This window comes from Balearica regulorum, chromosome 20 (genome assembly GCF_011004875.1).
Source record: "Balearica regulorum gibbericeps isolate bBalReg1 chromosome 20, bBalReg1.pri, whole genome shotgun sequence".
In the NCBI taxonomy this organism is placed as follows: Eukaryota; Metazoa; Chordata; class Aves; order Gruiformes; family Gruidae; genus Balearica; species Balearica regulorum.
The window spans coordinates 3573290-3588356 of record NC_046203.1 but is presented as its reverse complement, the minus strand read 5'-3'; the positions used below and the strand labels follow the sequence as shown (position 1 = coordinate 3588356).

Genomic DNA, 15067 nt, shown 5'->3' with positions numbered 1-15067 from the left:
GCAATTTACTGAGCCATGTAACTGCCCTGGGCTCGCCATTTTCCTTTATTCATTTATCATGGTAAGAGCTTTGGCCAAAATACACAAAGCAGAGAAATTGTTGACATGTGGGGCCCTAGCAGAGCAAATCCTTCATCCTCCTCCCCCTCCCCACTGCGCACAAACTAACTTTTTGGGAGTTGTTTATTTAAGGACTGTGGAGCGCTTGGTGCTCTTTGAACCCAAATGCCTTGGGAGCACGGCTGGGTGCTGGCCACCACCTTCCCTCCTCTTGCCATCACCCGAGGCTGCGGGGAGGCCGTTTGCTGCTGTCGGGAAGTACCTGGTGGTGGTGAGGAGCTGAGCTGCGTGATGTGCTCAGGACCCTGTTCTGCTTCCGCCTCCTCCACCCCCTAAAGCACGATACTGGTGGCTTGCATGGTCGTGCCATGACTGGTCAGGGAGGACAGATGCTGGGTTTGGAAAGTTCCTGTGTTGGCTTTTGGTCTTCTCGGTCCTGGCTAAAACAGCCCCGCAGACAGCACCTGTTTCAGCTCTCTATCCATGAAGCCTAAGGAACCGCAAAGCCCATCTCCCCTGCCCACCGCGCACCAGTCGGTGTCGAGCTCCCCCGTGCCTTCCAAGTGGCCGTGGCCAGGCTGCAGGTAACTCTGCTGGCCACCGCAACCGGCAAATGCTTCTTTTGGGATGCCTGAACTCAAGGGAACACACAACTAGGAATTGACTGTCCCAAGGCTGCTCTTCCACATTCCATTTTGACTTTATTGTAAGCAAAAATAAACGCCGAGGTTCACAGCAGGACAGCACAGGTTTCCCTTACGCGTAGTCCTTGCTTCTGCCAGGCTGCGAGGTGCTGGGATGCAAACGGACTGGTGCACGAGGTGAGCAGGGCAGCTGTTCCTCCTGTGCCTCAGCTTCCGTCTGGGAGCCCTTCCAGTTATAGCGGTTCCTGCTATTTTATTTTTAACCTTAGTTCACCCAATTCTGTTGCCATCTGTATGAAGAGCAGCGAGAAGAGTTTCTCCCCTCCCTCTAGTACAATCCAAGGTGGGGAATTGGAGCAGCCAAAGCACAGAGCTCCGGCAGAGTTGCCTCTGCCCATCGGCTGAGGCTGCTACTCCAGGCAGGGATGGCCACCGGGGTCCGTGGCAGTCTGCTCTTGCTCGAGGCGGGGAGTGTGTCCGTAGGGATGGTGTCTATCCAAGCAGCTCCTTGGTCTTTGCTGCCAGCAGCTTGTCCATCTCCGCTGCAGCGCTGTCTGCCATTTGCTGGATCTGCGGCAACATAGCACAAGTCTCAGTCGCGTGTTAGGTGAGGCCAGAGTTTAAAGGGAGTGACTGGATCACCTCCTGAAACAAAGCCCAAAGTCCTAATAAAACCCCAAATAGCGCTGGGGCAGTAACTGGCTCTTCCTGGGGGCTCCCACCAGCCCTCAGTGGTCCTGTGCCAGAGGACAGGGACTGGCCAAAGGCTCTGAAAAGAGACGCACAACACAAACTCCTGCCTGAGCTTCACAAGTGACTTGATCAGGTCCTTATTTAACAGAGCAGCTTCAGGGGAAGGCAGAGTTAGAGCCCTGCTGGTGTTGGCATCAGAGAAGAGAGGGTTTATCTCATTACCTCCTGCAACCTTTCCACTATCAGAACAAACGAGGTAATAGCAGGAGCGCAGCCTTAGTACATGCTAAGAATTCACGCATCAAGTAACAGATCCGTTTATTTCTTGTAAAAAGCAATAAATGGCGATTGTTAAAGCCCTGCCCAGGATCAGGTCTCCTGGTAACACGGGATGGACATGGCAAGCATGTAAAAGGGACCGAAATGTGCATGCACTTATTCGAGTGAGTGCAGATAAAGGTTGGTGCACGTGGGGGGGTTCATGCACTAGTTTTACAGGACTGACGAAGATGCACTCGCTCCCAAGGTCCGAGGTATATGACAATGATCTTTCCTCATGCTGAAAAATCTGGGTGCAAGCAAAAATTAGACTTGAGACGCTACCTCTACAAATGCAGAAAACCATCTGTCTGCTCTGGGAGAACTGCTTCCCAACAGGATTCAGTTACAATAGCATGGCCATTTTTCCTGCTTGCACAAATGCTCTGTATATCAATGTTTATTTTTGTGAGCACACAGAGAACTGTCCCAAAGCATTTGCAATGTATCTAACTTTAGCTGTTAATAAACAAACAGCTAAAAAGTAATGGCCTGCCTTCAGAGCCATCCATTCAGCAAAACACTTAAGCTTGTGCCTGAGTTTATGCCCAAGTAATTGACTTTAGTGACATCTGCTCTTAGGGAATTAGGCATGTGCTTAAGTATTTTCCTGAATTGGAGCCAAAAACTCCTAACAGAGATAATCTTGCTAGCCTTTTCATTAATAACAAACTGGAGCAATCCTCATTAACACCAGCTGTTTTGCAGTGGCCAGGCACTGTGTAAATGGTGGTAAAGCTGTGGACATGCGTCGTTTTGCTCCCAAAGTTCAGCTGCTTTGTGCAACAATCCCTTGTAGTACAAAAGCTTTTGGGGAATTTTTTTTTTGGTCTTGTGTCAGCTTACAATGGTTCACGTCATAAATTTGGCTTTGAGATTGAGGCCCCAAATCTCACAAAGAAAAAGCAAATACAACACCCATTGCTGACTCCAAAAATTCAGCCCGGGGCCACCCGTTCTCCAGTCGGGTTCTCGGCGCTGGAGATTTGTCAGCAAGGGCTGGGACAAACACACCACTGAGCTGTGAAACATCATGATATGGCAGAAGGAGGGGAAAAAAAAAATTACCTGCTTTTCTAGTAGCCAGATTGTATCTTCAGACACTTTGTTCTTGCACTTCTTTACCTGGTTGATGCTTTTGCTTCTCACCTTTCTCAGGGCCTCTTTGGACTTGTTGGTGGACTGCTTGGCAAGCTTGGCCAGGCTCTCCCTGTGCTCTCTCGTTACCCTAGCAGCAGGGGGAAAGAAAAAACACCAAAAGGAAAAACAGTGTCATGTGTAGCACAGCCAGATTTATTTTCTGCAACGGACTTTGGGTCAACGCAGTGATTCTCTTTGCGGTGGTACCTCTCTGACTGGCCTAACCAGAGCTGCCGTGCAGCACCGAGCCGGGCTGCACAGGGATGCGTTAAGATACAGCTCGCTCTGCGTGGAGGCCCTATGTCGCAAGGGCAGAGGGACTTCACAGCTCAGGGTGGGCTTTTATCCCGCTTTGGTCCACCCGGGTGAATCACCCACCTCTGCACAGTATTGCCAGGGCAGCACACCTCAGTGAAATAGTCTTGAGCCTAGACCGGAAAGTTCCTGGAACAGCCCTAAGCTGAGGGATTTGGACTGAATCTGACTTGGTTTATAGTTGTCACTGCAGTGCCTGAAAGTCATGCTGAAGTGTTCAGACTTTCATTATTTTCTGCTGCCAAAGCATCTGTGGGAAAGAGGGAAAATCCAGCTCCAGACCCGAGAGATGGAGCTGAAAAGTGTAATCCTGCAAAGCTGCAAGGAAACCTCCGTCCCTTCCTGAACCTCGGTGTCATCTCCCGGCAACTGGAGGGCCTGAATTATATATTTGGAAGCTACAGAGCTTATGTTTCACTCAACCTTATTCCAGCTCATTACAACCAGGCTTTTCCACCAAGATGATGCGAACGCCTGTTTTGACAAGAGGATGCTGCTAGACATGGCTAGCCATGAGTAACTCAGCCCAAGAGAACTTCAGCTTCATCTTCCATCCGACGCAGGGCCAGTTACTGCTGTGGTGCCGCAAGAAAATCCTCAATTTTTCCATCCCAAACTAAAAACTGCAGGTGATTAGGGAGCCTGGCTGTCTAAGGCACAGGAATGGCTGACGTGTCACCTCGGCTCTGGTAATGCTCCAGCACCTACAGCTGATCACTGTCAACATCAACTGCTAGCACTTAACAATAATATTTTAATTATTTTCATGGCTATTGAAGTTTCCAGACCTCTTTGAGAATGAAAAACCCGGGTGCATTCACTGAGACTCTCTAGCAAGAGAGTGCCCATCTGCTCACAGAAGGTATTGCAAAATAAACATTTCACAGGAGTATTTAGAAATTGGCTGCAACAGCCTGGGTCACCAAAACACTGAGGCCAAGACTCTTCCTGCAGAGAGCTCAGGAAACGTGGGGCGAGGGCTCCCCGCGCAGCGTGGGTGTGCATTACGGGGAGGCTGTCGGGGCACGATCAGACCCTCAGCCCTTGCCAACCTTGTGCCCAGCCCAGCGAGTCGCACGCGCGCCGATACCTTCCCTCGGCAGCCCGGTCGTTCGGAGCAGACATCTGCAGAGGCGCTGGCCTCTCGCCAGTTATCTTTACCTCACGGTGCAGGAGGGAAAGGGCTTTCCAAAACTGATTAGTAATTATGGGAATTCAGGATTGCTAGAAAAGCTGACAAGACCTAGAGAGCAGCGACCCAGCCCCAGCATCCATGGTGCCCCCTCACGGTCACACTGCCCTCGCCTGGGGGCACCCCATGGGCTCAGACCCCCCCCCTCAGCCCCATCCTGCTCCCTGCTGGGGGACAGCCGGAGGGAGATGGCCAGCGAATTTCACATGTGGCGAGAGGCTTCTGGATAGCACAGGCTCGAGCCTGGACCCAAAGCCTAATTAGAAGTGAGCAGGGTTACTTGTGGTTTCCTCTGCATCCCAACATCGATGCCTTTAGGGCTTCTCGTGTTCGATCTCCCAGCCGGAGGTCCCGCGGCACATGCAAAACCAGCAAAGCCGGCTCACAAACAGAGGTCCGGGTGAGGTCAGATTCTCAGGCAGCTTTTTGGGGGGGGCGGGGAGTCAATCCTGGCTGCTAAACTTGGGAGGAGGGAGCTGGAAATCTCTCCCATCTCCTGCTGGGTGGCGAGGCGAGTCAGTCTGCAGCGGGGCTGCCTCAGCTGGGGGAGGTCGAGCTTGCCATCGGCTATTCGCCTCCCCACTCCTGCTCAGCTTGTGCGAATTGTGCCGAGGGTATCGCTCGACTGCTTGGGGCTGCCGAGCCTTTAAGGAAATGTTTTTGTTTATGCAGCGCTGCCAGATTTCCTATGCTTCTTGGCACGGGGTCACAGCTTTCATGCCTCCTTGTCTGTCTTTATTAACACCAATTTCTTTTTATCACTGCGCAGCGCCGTGGAGTTTCTCAGCGGGTTTTATGTTCCAGCCAGACTGTGTAAATTCTCAGCAATGCTACCAACAATGCCAGAAACAGACACTTTTTCAAGCAGATGCTGTTTCTGGTTAAGGAATCCATCAACACGAGCCAGGCCCATGGTTTCGAAGGACAGTTGTTTAATCCTGCCCCCAGATCTGGGACTTTTAAGCTGTTCTTAGGTATGTTTTCTCTTCTGTCTAGTAACCATTGCCCCTACCCCCTTTTTAAAGCCAAAAAAAGCATGAAGTGAACCTGGGGAAGGGGTGCCAGAAGTGGGGAACAAGGACAAGGTCCCTGCCTGTTGCCCCTTCCGCTCTGCCCTGGGGAACGCCACCCTCCCCTCCAGCTCCGGGAGCAGCGGGGCCAAATCCTGCTGTTCTCCCAGGGACGGTCCTGCCCTGCCAGGATCAGGACAGAGCCTGGTGACTGACGTTCCAGGGTGTTCAGAAACACAGACTGCCCCCCGGGTAACGTCTCCTCTGTTTCCCTGTCCACCAGTGACCAGCGGTTTAAGCACCGTGACCCTTGGATGCTCCTCGCCCAGCACATGGCAGGAGCAGACCCACAGCGAGCACGACACAAGCCACGTCTCGTCTCCAACGCAAGACGTTTATGCGGGTAAGAATTAATTTCTGTATCTCAAATGGTAGGAATTTCCTGTGAACGAGAGGGATCAGTTAAAGGAACGTAGGCTTAACTAGATACTCTGCATGCCTAATTGCAGATAAACATAGGGTGCAACGTATATTGCTCAACAAAAAAGCATGCAAGAGGCTTCTGATGATGAGTGATCCAGAGCAACGCAGCTCAGAAACAGCTTTGGTTTTTTCAAATTAATTTTTTTGAGTCCTTTCTCCCCATAGTAGGTATCTTTGCATATTTCTTAAAGGGCAAAGGAAATAAAAGCTCACAATGAGTCATTAAACTTTAAAATGAGTCATCTGGCTTTCAGTAAAGCATGTGTAAAAATATTACTAATTTACAAACAATATCCAGTGTAACACAATGGGTCCAAAAAAGATGAATCTAAAAATGAGGCAATACCATAAAAGACACAAGGTCAGGTCAAATTCAGCCAAGAGATCAACCAATACAAATGTTCCCATGGCTGGTTTTCTTTCTTTTTGTTTTTTTCTTTTTAAGCCCTCAGAGAATACTTTTTATACAAATAAATATTGCCTATGCAGTGCTGGCAACACAAACAGGCAAATGCCTTAGGGAGCAGAGGGGATCCTAGCAGGAAGCAGAAGTAAACACGAATGAAATGAGTGTATTTTTTCTGTTAAAGCTGCAATGCAAAAACCAAACTAATAGAATAAATACTGAAAAGTAAACTCCATTTTAAAATGCTCAGTTGAAACACTCTCGAGCACTGAAGCATAGCTGGACCTGCACAAGGTAAGATATGATGCATGTGTGTCCAGCTGATAGTTTTTCAGTAACAGGCAAGGACAATTCGAGTTTGACTTTACTTTTACCATGCCTCCCCTCATGAAAGAATCAATCTCTGCAGAAACTGCACTGTGTCTTCATTTCTGATTTGTTTGCTTATTTTGCACACCTGCCATAATTTTGGCAAGTTCACTGCATCTGTCATATATTCTTTTTCCCAAACATCTTTAGAGAGTTGGGAAAATGGAAAACTTTGGAAAATTAGAAAAAGTAATCCAGGGATATAATATTAGAAGAGAGGACTTTTATTATTTCCAACCTCTTTTGCATTAGAAGGTTTTAAAAGGCTGAAACTGTCCGCTTGTCTTTTTGATAAGCAGATGAAACTCTGAAAGATCTAGTCATGTTACTAAAGAGTGAGTGAGAAAACAGGACTGGAGGTGCTGCAAGGGCAGACTGCAGGGCACGTCTCCCAGCCAAAAACCTCTCTGCCTTGGGAGTCCCTCGGCTGCGGGAACCCTTTCCTTACACACCAGGGGCTGGGAGCAGCAACCCTTTCCTCGCACACCAGAGGAACAAGGGAGCACACTAGGCAGATCTTCCCTGGGGAGAGAAGACCCATTTTTACTCTGCAGCACCACAAAAGATAGTGATAGACTGTACACATTTGTTTAAAAAACAGTATTATTTTTTTTTAAGATTGGGATTTGCAGTTTCGGAGTTTCCTCCCCTGCAATTCATATTCAAGGATGACCCAAGTGCCCATTAACAATTAAACCACTGTGCAGCAACCCAGGAGCCTCAGCAATTATGAAGATAATGGTGCCCTCCTCCTCCTCTCCTGAGGAATGGGGGAAGGGTAGGGAGCATGGGGAAAAGAAAATCAGCAAATAGAATGATAATGTCATTCCCTCTCACTGACAGCAACGGAAAGCTGCAATTAGACTTCTCTGATCAAAATGCTAGATAAGATTCCACAGAATTTTTAAAGTAGATCTAAAGCGCGAGAAATACTTGGCTCGTCTTTACTGATAAGTCACCTGTCTGTAAAACGCAGCGCACGTGCAAGGTGTGTGTGCACACAGGCAGTGTACGAGCCGTCTTTACCCTTAGTGGGAGTTGTTCACAGCACCCTGTAACCCCAGGGTGCGAGATCATGTACATTTGCATCTGCTCGGGGTATTTAGATGGTTTCATCCCTGCAGGGGACGAGCACCCTCACCAACTCGTGAACTGTCCTTGCACCGCCCAAACGTGGGCAGAGCAGCGCTACTGCCCCTGTTACAGGCTGTGCCTACGCTGGCGAGTTGTGCAGCAGCGTACGAGCGGAGCTGCTGGGGGGAGTCTTGTTCCACACCAGGTCCAGCCTGTCCCAGGGACCGAACACGTGTGCGCGGTGGGGAAGCACTTGCTACGCTCCCGGGGGTACCTCCCTATTTAGCTTCATCTGAAAGGAACCCTGTTTGCAGGCAGAGGCCCCAGCATGCTGCAGCCCAAAGCAGGGATCATTAGGATCGCTTCAAAAGTGCTGTCCTGATCTGAACTGAAGCACTGATGCAGTGGCATCTCCTGCCTTGTCCAAGGGCTGGGAGACACCTGTGATGGGTGAAGGAAGTGATGCTCAGTCCTCGGCCAGGAGCAGCCTGCTTTTCTATCAGCATTACACCACATTTTCCATGCAGCCATCAGTTATACAGTTATATTACACAAGACAAGGGAGTGCATTTTTCAGTCAAAGCTATCAATTTCCTCCTCCTTTCTTTCATCACTTCCTTTTAGTGTTCTCTGCAGCAAGGTGCTGTTCACCCCTAACACCACTGGTTCACTACTGTGTTACTGCTGGTGTAACTCAAGGGATTTACAGCAGGGCAGCAAAGAATCAGACCCTGAATTAAGGCAATACAGCTTCAAAAACCTTGGGCTGTCTCTTGCAAAGTGCTGCAGCCAGCTGGGACCAACTTTCCTCTGCAGGGGGAAGATAAAAACCAGTAAGACAAACAGTCAGATGCCAAAATGTGGTGACTTAGAGCTCAGACACTTGGAAAAGCTTCCAGCAGATGCTTTTAGGGACTCAGATTTTTTTTTTTTTTTCCTGAACCTGAAATATAGCTATTTAAAAGCAGCTGCATCATGACATTACAGCAATCGTGTGTGCTTACCCTCTGAAGGGTGCTCACTGCAACCTATTGTGTTATCTCGCATGATGATGAACTTAGGCAGCCACCGGTACTCACTTAGGAATTGGCACCCGAATTATTGTCCCATCCACTTCTGGGTTCAGGTTCATGCCGCTCTCCCTTATAGCCTTCGTAGCTGCAGCTGTGCTCTGTAAAACAGATCAAAAGGTAAAGGGAATTAGGAAATAATCATTCCCATATGCCAGAACTCTGTCAATAGTTGGCAATCCATCTCCACAGAACATGGAAACATTTACTTCTGTTACCAGTAAGATCAGGAAGTTACATTGGTGCGGAGAGCTTTGATCAAACCGAATGGGAAACTACGGCCGCGCTCGGTATCGGGGTAGGGGGACACGAAGGGGGAAGAGGGGAAGGGAAGCAACAACAAAAGAAAACTGTTTTGCTTCTTTGAAACTATTTGAATGGTTTGAGGCAACGCAGAGTGAAACCGCAATAAATTCCCAAGGCATAGCCTGACTGTGGCAAAGGAGATGAAAGATTCTGAGCATTTAAAAATTCCAGTTGAATGTTTCCCACTAGAAATCACACAGTGCCAATTTAGAAACACTAACTAACTTAACCACTTCAGCACTACAACCTAACCACATTACGGCAGGGCAGTAGCAGTTGGCTGAGAAATAATGCCTGTGCCCAGCTCTGTGTTTATTTTACAGCTTATTACTTAGGATTAACTTCTCAAAACTCGACCGCCGCTGGCTGACGCTCTGCTCTGCTTAAAGGGTGGGGTGTGCAGGTTTGCTTGATAACTGCAAAGTGATTAAAAGGCTTCCTTCCCCGTCCCAGGGTGCTGGGGTACCTTTACGGAGTGTCAGCCTTTACGGAGTGTCAGCCTTTACGGTTAAATCACAGTTTTGCCGGGAGCTCCCGCAGCGCTCTGCCAGGTTGCTTCGTTCTTGACATTGACAATAACAAGACCAAGTGAGTCTGTGTTCCTGTGGCACTCGTATGGCGTTTCCTACAAGGAGCGTTGCTATTTCTGATACTCTTTCCCAACATTAATTTTAACTCCAGGCTGCTGCAGCAGACTGTATTTATGAAGTTCAGCTTTTGTCAACTGAGGCACAAACTAAAGCTTTGCATATTTGTTTAGGTCTCTGATGCATGACATCACTGAACGAAATGAATGCTTTGCTGGCGTTTTGTAAGACATAACTGCTGTCCTCTAGAACACGACAAGGGCAGAGAAAATGTAACCGAGGTGATCTCAGCATGTTAGGAATGTAAACGTGTTATTCTACGGACAGTGCTTGCTCTGTAGGAAGGAAATGCTCAGTAAAAGCTTTATTGCTTAACATATATATTGGAGGAGATAGAGGAAGGGGATAATATTGCAATATTGCCTCCATGCTCTTGCAACCCATGAAATAAATAGCCGTGCTTAAGAAACCTAGTCTTATTTGGTTTTATAACTCTCGGGCAAACAGAATTTGGCCCTGCAGGTCCTTTTCTATGATTGTTTTCTTTCCCAGACTCTTCAGGCATTTTTATTTGCTTGTCAATGCCATGAAGTACGGACTATATGCTGTAAATAATGACATCAAGTAAAAGCATCTGCAATGGTTTTAAAGAATTCAATCTATGCATGGAACAGTTATGGTATAAAAAAACTGCATTGAGAGAAATAGTTCTAGCTCTAGCTCAAATGAAAAATGGCCCTTTGGCTTAGAAAGCAAATGTAGGCAATGCTATATCGTGTGATATTTAATTTCTCATGTGCCCATTTCTCAGCCCGAGCTCCTGCTTGGACCCTAAGTCGTGGAGTGACTTCCCCAACCCTCTCAGTTCTGGCACGCCGAGGGACCTCAATGCACTCGCTGATGAGGGGCCTTCATTCTTCAAAGCCATTATACATGCTGGATTCTATGCTGGATACACTTTAAGAAACACTTAGGCATCAAGTGCCTTACACTGACCTCCTCTGAGACTTTGCTGACTTAATTAATTGGGGAAAGCCTTTGCAAAATAAATAAAGATAAGCTTTGGCAAACCTCCAGACCTGGAGCAGGATGAATAGCTAACCTTGTGCTCGTTACCACTCCTATCTGCACGGCTCTATCTGCATGAGCCCACTGCAGGGGATCACTAGTGCTTGATCCCGAGCTGGGATTCAAATTTGCTGCCTCATTTAGGAGTAAGCCTAACTAAGGCTCCTGCAGAAAATTCAGGGAAGTGGGCTTTCCCAGAGGCTAGGTCAAAGCACCTCGTTTGGGTTCTGACCTGCAGGCGCTGCCAAGGGAGGATCGCTAACCCCAGCAGTGCCCGAGGGAGGCCCCGTGACAGCACTGAGCACGGGCCCAGCTTAGTCCTGCCAGGGAGGCTTTGCAGAAGCTCGTAGGCTACATCAGCAGCTTCTTCCATGAGCTCTCAGGGGGTGTCACCAGCCCTGGGGATAAGTAAGTTTTAGAGGACTTTGATGGTGTCCTCAGCACAAATACAGACTATTCCAACTACACGTCTGGTTCTGCGCATGGCCACGTCTTCATAAGGAACTGAAATGCAGCATCGCTTCCACGTCTGTCATTCAGGAGAACCGAAGGAGAGCGCGTGTGTGCTCAAGACTACTGGGTGCCGTAAAAGCATGGGAAATGGGGAGACCTGGCAGGGCACAGTTTATCCAGGCATCTGGTCTGCAACGCACTCGGCGCAGCTTTGCAACCAACCTTTTGCAGATCCAACTGACGGGGAACCAGTCCCCAGAGCAAACCGCTCATACTGTGGCACGGATGCGAGCAACCGCAGCCTGATGGGCAGCACGTAACTCTCGTCTGACCCTGCGCCGCTGCGCGTGAGATGCTCTGCGCACCAGGCAGGGCTGGAGAGTCGCTCACCCCATGCAGTCGGCAGCAAAATACCTCTTCTGTTTTGTGTCAGCTGCAAAGTGACACGCAGCCCAGCCAGAGCTTTCAGCTCTGCCAGGCTTGACTGATTTTGTCTAAATGTTCCTTTGCTCAGCATCAACCTGTTTGTTCCCGTAGTAATTATCTCCCCTCACAATGCCTTTGGTAATGCATCCTTACCTCTGGAAAATTGGTCATGTTCACTATAATGAGCTGCGGTGACTTCTGTGAGATCTGCCCCAGCTGGTTCAGTGGAAACTTCCCGTCTTTTGTCATCACGATTATGTGATCAAGGGCCCCTCAAAAGAACCAAACACAGGAGAGTTTCAGTATGATACAGCAGTTCACAGCGATGCTGAAGAAAAACGCGTATGCAGTGTCCAACTTCCCTTCTGGTACACAAAATGTAGATGTTAAAAAAGAAGAAAAAAAACCCATGTTTATTCAGACTTCAGGTGCTGTTTGTGTTCATGCATCCCCTGTGGTATTTGCAAGCTAAACATTTCAATGCTACTCCAAAGCACAAAAACATGAAAACAAAACTCTTGTTTGTTTTTGTTACTAGAATAGAAAAACTAACCAAGATTGTTAAGAATTAAAAGGAAATCGTTATTTTTTAATTCTTAGAACTTAAAGAAAATCAAAATGTTGTTATAAAAATCAAGACACTATTGTCTTTAACTTAGCAGTGTTCTCTTAAACCCCTCATTTTTTTTCCCAAATCCCAAGAGGAGGTGTTATACATTGCCTAATTTAAAGTATTCAGTTTCTCCCTGAGCTACTCTTAATCTGCTCTCTAGTTTCTGCTGCAAAATGTTAACAGGCCAAAAGACACATGGGACAAGAGGTACTTTATCAGTGCAATTAAAAAAAATACCTATGGTTAAAATAAATAGTTAAGAGGCTGAGCTACACTTTCCAACTCCATTAAAGACTGAAGTGCCCCTACCAGAGCTGGGGTGGTGAATGATTCAAATTTGGTCATTGTTTAATGTTAAATTTTATCCCTGAAACTTGATACTACTTACAAATACGTATGTTCAGAGTGTTATAGTAACTGTAGCTTAGTCAAATATATTCACGTTTCTTCCCAAAACACAAAATTCACTAAGTGAACAAGGCTTGTAAAGGTCACTAACCACAAAGATGCACAGCAAAAAAAAGTTTGTATATGCCAGACACCAGCCTGATGGCAATTTCTGAAAGGCTAATTTAATGGCAATTGGATTTTTCCTGCCCTACTGCACCATTAGCTGACAACCTGCTTCTTCATCACATCTGCAAACAGTTCAGTTAGACACTTTTGACATCTCCCACTTACAAAAGCTATTTCCAGGAAGCTATTAACAAAAATGGATTCTTCCTGGACAAGCTCAAGGTGAAGAAAGCCTTTAGTTGGGGACATCAAAATTGTAGTAATCGGGTGCCCAGTGAATAGCTCAATAAAAAGAAAATTAATTTTGAAAAAATCAGAGTTCTCCGTTACTGGGACCGGTATCCTTATTTACAGGCAACAGAGCATCATACAAGAAAGTTACCAACCTGGTGAGGTTCTAACACTGAGATTTCTGCTGAAATCTTCTTTCAGAGCTTCTACCACTGCCTGCATGTCTTCATTGGTTTCCTCCAAATTGATAATATCCTCAACTAGGGCAGCACTGATATTCACTCTGGCTTGAGTCTGCCCTTTACCTTTAGCTGCAGATTACACATAAAGTTAATTTCTGTTTTTGTCAACAGTTAGTTGTTGCATTAGAAAGTAGAAAGAAGACATTAAAACCACTGTTAGATTCAGAATGGAGTCAAAAATAAACCAAAGTAACTGTGTTTTTTAACGAGTAAATAGCCCAGCACTTGAGCACGTAAGCCAAAATATATTTGTAGGTCATGCTGTGTGCACCGCCTCCAGCCTGGACTGTGACGAGTGCTCCCCACTGCCCCAGCGCAGCAGCAGCTCCATGCGGTCCCGCGGGAAGGGCTAAGGTTCCCTGGCCGCTGGAACACCGCCAGGCAAACCGGCTCCTCCAGAGCTACGTTCTGCCCAAGTTAGATCGATGCTGGTACATGAGATTAAAGGGATAAGAAAAGAAATTCTGGCAGTTCTGAGGGGTTGCAAACACTAGGGAAAAGGCTGCTGCCGTTACCTTTTTTGGTAGCTAGCTGTCTGGTCAGCAGCACCTGATGGACACACTGCCTGCAGCCAGCCAGGAGCAGGGCTGGGCAGCCTGCAGGAGCCCGCGGCAGCCCCCGTGTCATTGCGAATGAAGAACGATACAGCAGGGAAGGCAGATGACCGAAGCATCTTAGTGCCGTAGCCATCGTTCACAGCTCTTCTCCAACTCACCTGGAAAAGAGAAAAGGCAGGCGGGCCATTCAGTGTGCCAAAAAGAAACAGATTCAGGTCTTAGCTGAACGTCTCGGTGCAAGGTGACACTGCAGCAACGCGGGCAGCAGGCCTGGGCGTACCGCAGCGACCTGCGGGCAAATTCAGAGGAAGGGCTCGGTGGCAGCCTGCCCGTACCCACGTTATCTGTGCGGCCTTTGCGCACCCGTCCAGAGGGGCACGGGCCTGGGACGCAAAAGCCACGTCTGCTAAGCAGGAACAACTCGTCAAAATATCTGGTGTTTGCACATCAGCGGAGCAGAAACTTGAATTTCTGTCACAAGAGGTTTGAGGCCCCAACACCCCCCCCCAGCTCCCCCGAATTTACAGGATTTATTTCAGCCTGGGCCGTTGGGGGTTCGGAGGCGCTACCGCAGGCCGCGGCTCCGCTGCGCTCAGAGCTGCAGAGACCCAGACGGAGACGCGGGTCCCTTTGGGACACGGGCGCGACCCCCCCCGCGGGAACCGGGAAGCTGCCGCTGCCGGCGGGACCGGCCTCTCCCCGCTCTCCCGGCCGCGGGCTCTCCTCCGCCGCTCCGGGGGCACCCAGCCCCCGGGCCCTCTGCTCCCCGAGCCCGGCGGCAGCGACCGCGGGGGGATCCCGGGGCGCCGCTGGGCCCCCCGGCCCCGCCGCACGTGCGCACAGGCCCCGCCCCCCGAGACCCCGCCCCTTCACCTGACCCCACCCCCGGCACGAGGCCCCGCCCCGTTGGCCTCCTCTCCTCGGGACGCGCCGGCCCCGCCCCGCCCCGCCCCGCCCGCGCCCCCGGTGCCCTGCGGAGACCGGCCTGCCCCACCCGCCGTGCCGGGCCGTGCCGTGGCGGGGACCGGGGGCGGTGAAGGGCGGGGGGGAGGGCGGTGAAAGGGAGGGGGAGGGTGGGCGTCCGCCGCTTCGCTCACCGTCGCGCAGCCCCTCGCGTTTCAGCTAACGTCATCGGGCCGCGCCGTAGCCTTACGTCATACATCGGCGCCAAGGGCGGGGCGAGGCCTGCGCGAGGACGGAGCGGCTGCGGCCTGCGCGGTCCCGCGGTGTCATGGTGAGTACGGCCCCGGCCCCCGGCCCGGCCCCCGGCCCGGCGTGCCCCGCTTTCACTGGT

The 15067-nt window shown here is 49.5% G+C and overlaps 1 protein-coding gene and 1 long non-coding RNA gene across 5 annotated transcripts; one reads left to right on the top strand and one right to left on the bottom strand.

Annotated features, from left to right (window-relative positions):
* MRRF (mitochondrial ribosome recycling factor) lies at positions 1–15007 on the bottom strand. 4 transcript variants are annotated; one of them, XM_075772570.1, is made up of 7 exons: positions 14871–15007; positions 13732–13931; positions 13130–13285; positions 11768–11886; positions 8784–8875; positions 2784–2943; positions 1–1274 (listed from the first exon to the last, which is right to left on the bottom strand). In XM_075772570.1, the coding sequence occupies exons 2-7, from the start codon at positions 13904–13906 to the stop codon at positions 1197–1199; spliced, it is 780 nt and encodes a 259-aa protein (XP_075628685.1). In that variant the 5' UTR covers positions 13907–13931; positions 14871–15007; the 3' UTR covers positions 1–1196. The 4 variants fall into 4 exon arrangements, with proteins under 4 accessions (XP_075628685.1, XP_075628688.1, XP_075628686.1 ...); XM_075772573.1 differs by having other exon boundaries at positions 2865–2943; XM_075772571.1 differs by lacking the exon at positions 14871–15007 and adding an exon at positions 14299–14523.
* LOC142604647 (uncharacterized) lies at positions 4921–10821 on the top strand. The gene is made up of 3 exons (XR_012838499.1): positions 4921–5336; positions 5656–5775; positions 10479–10821. It is a non-coding gene; the product is annotated as an uncharacterized LOC142604647 (long non-coding RNA).
* Positions 15008–15067: the final 60 nt, after the last annotated feature.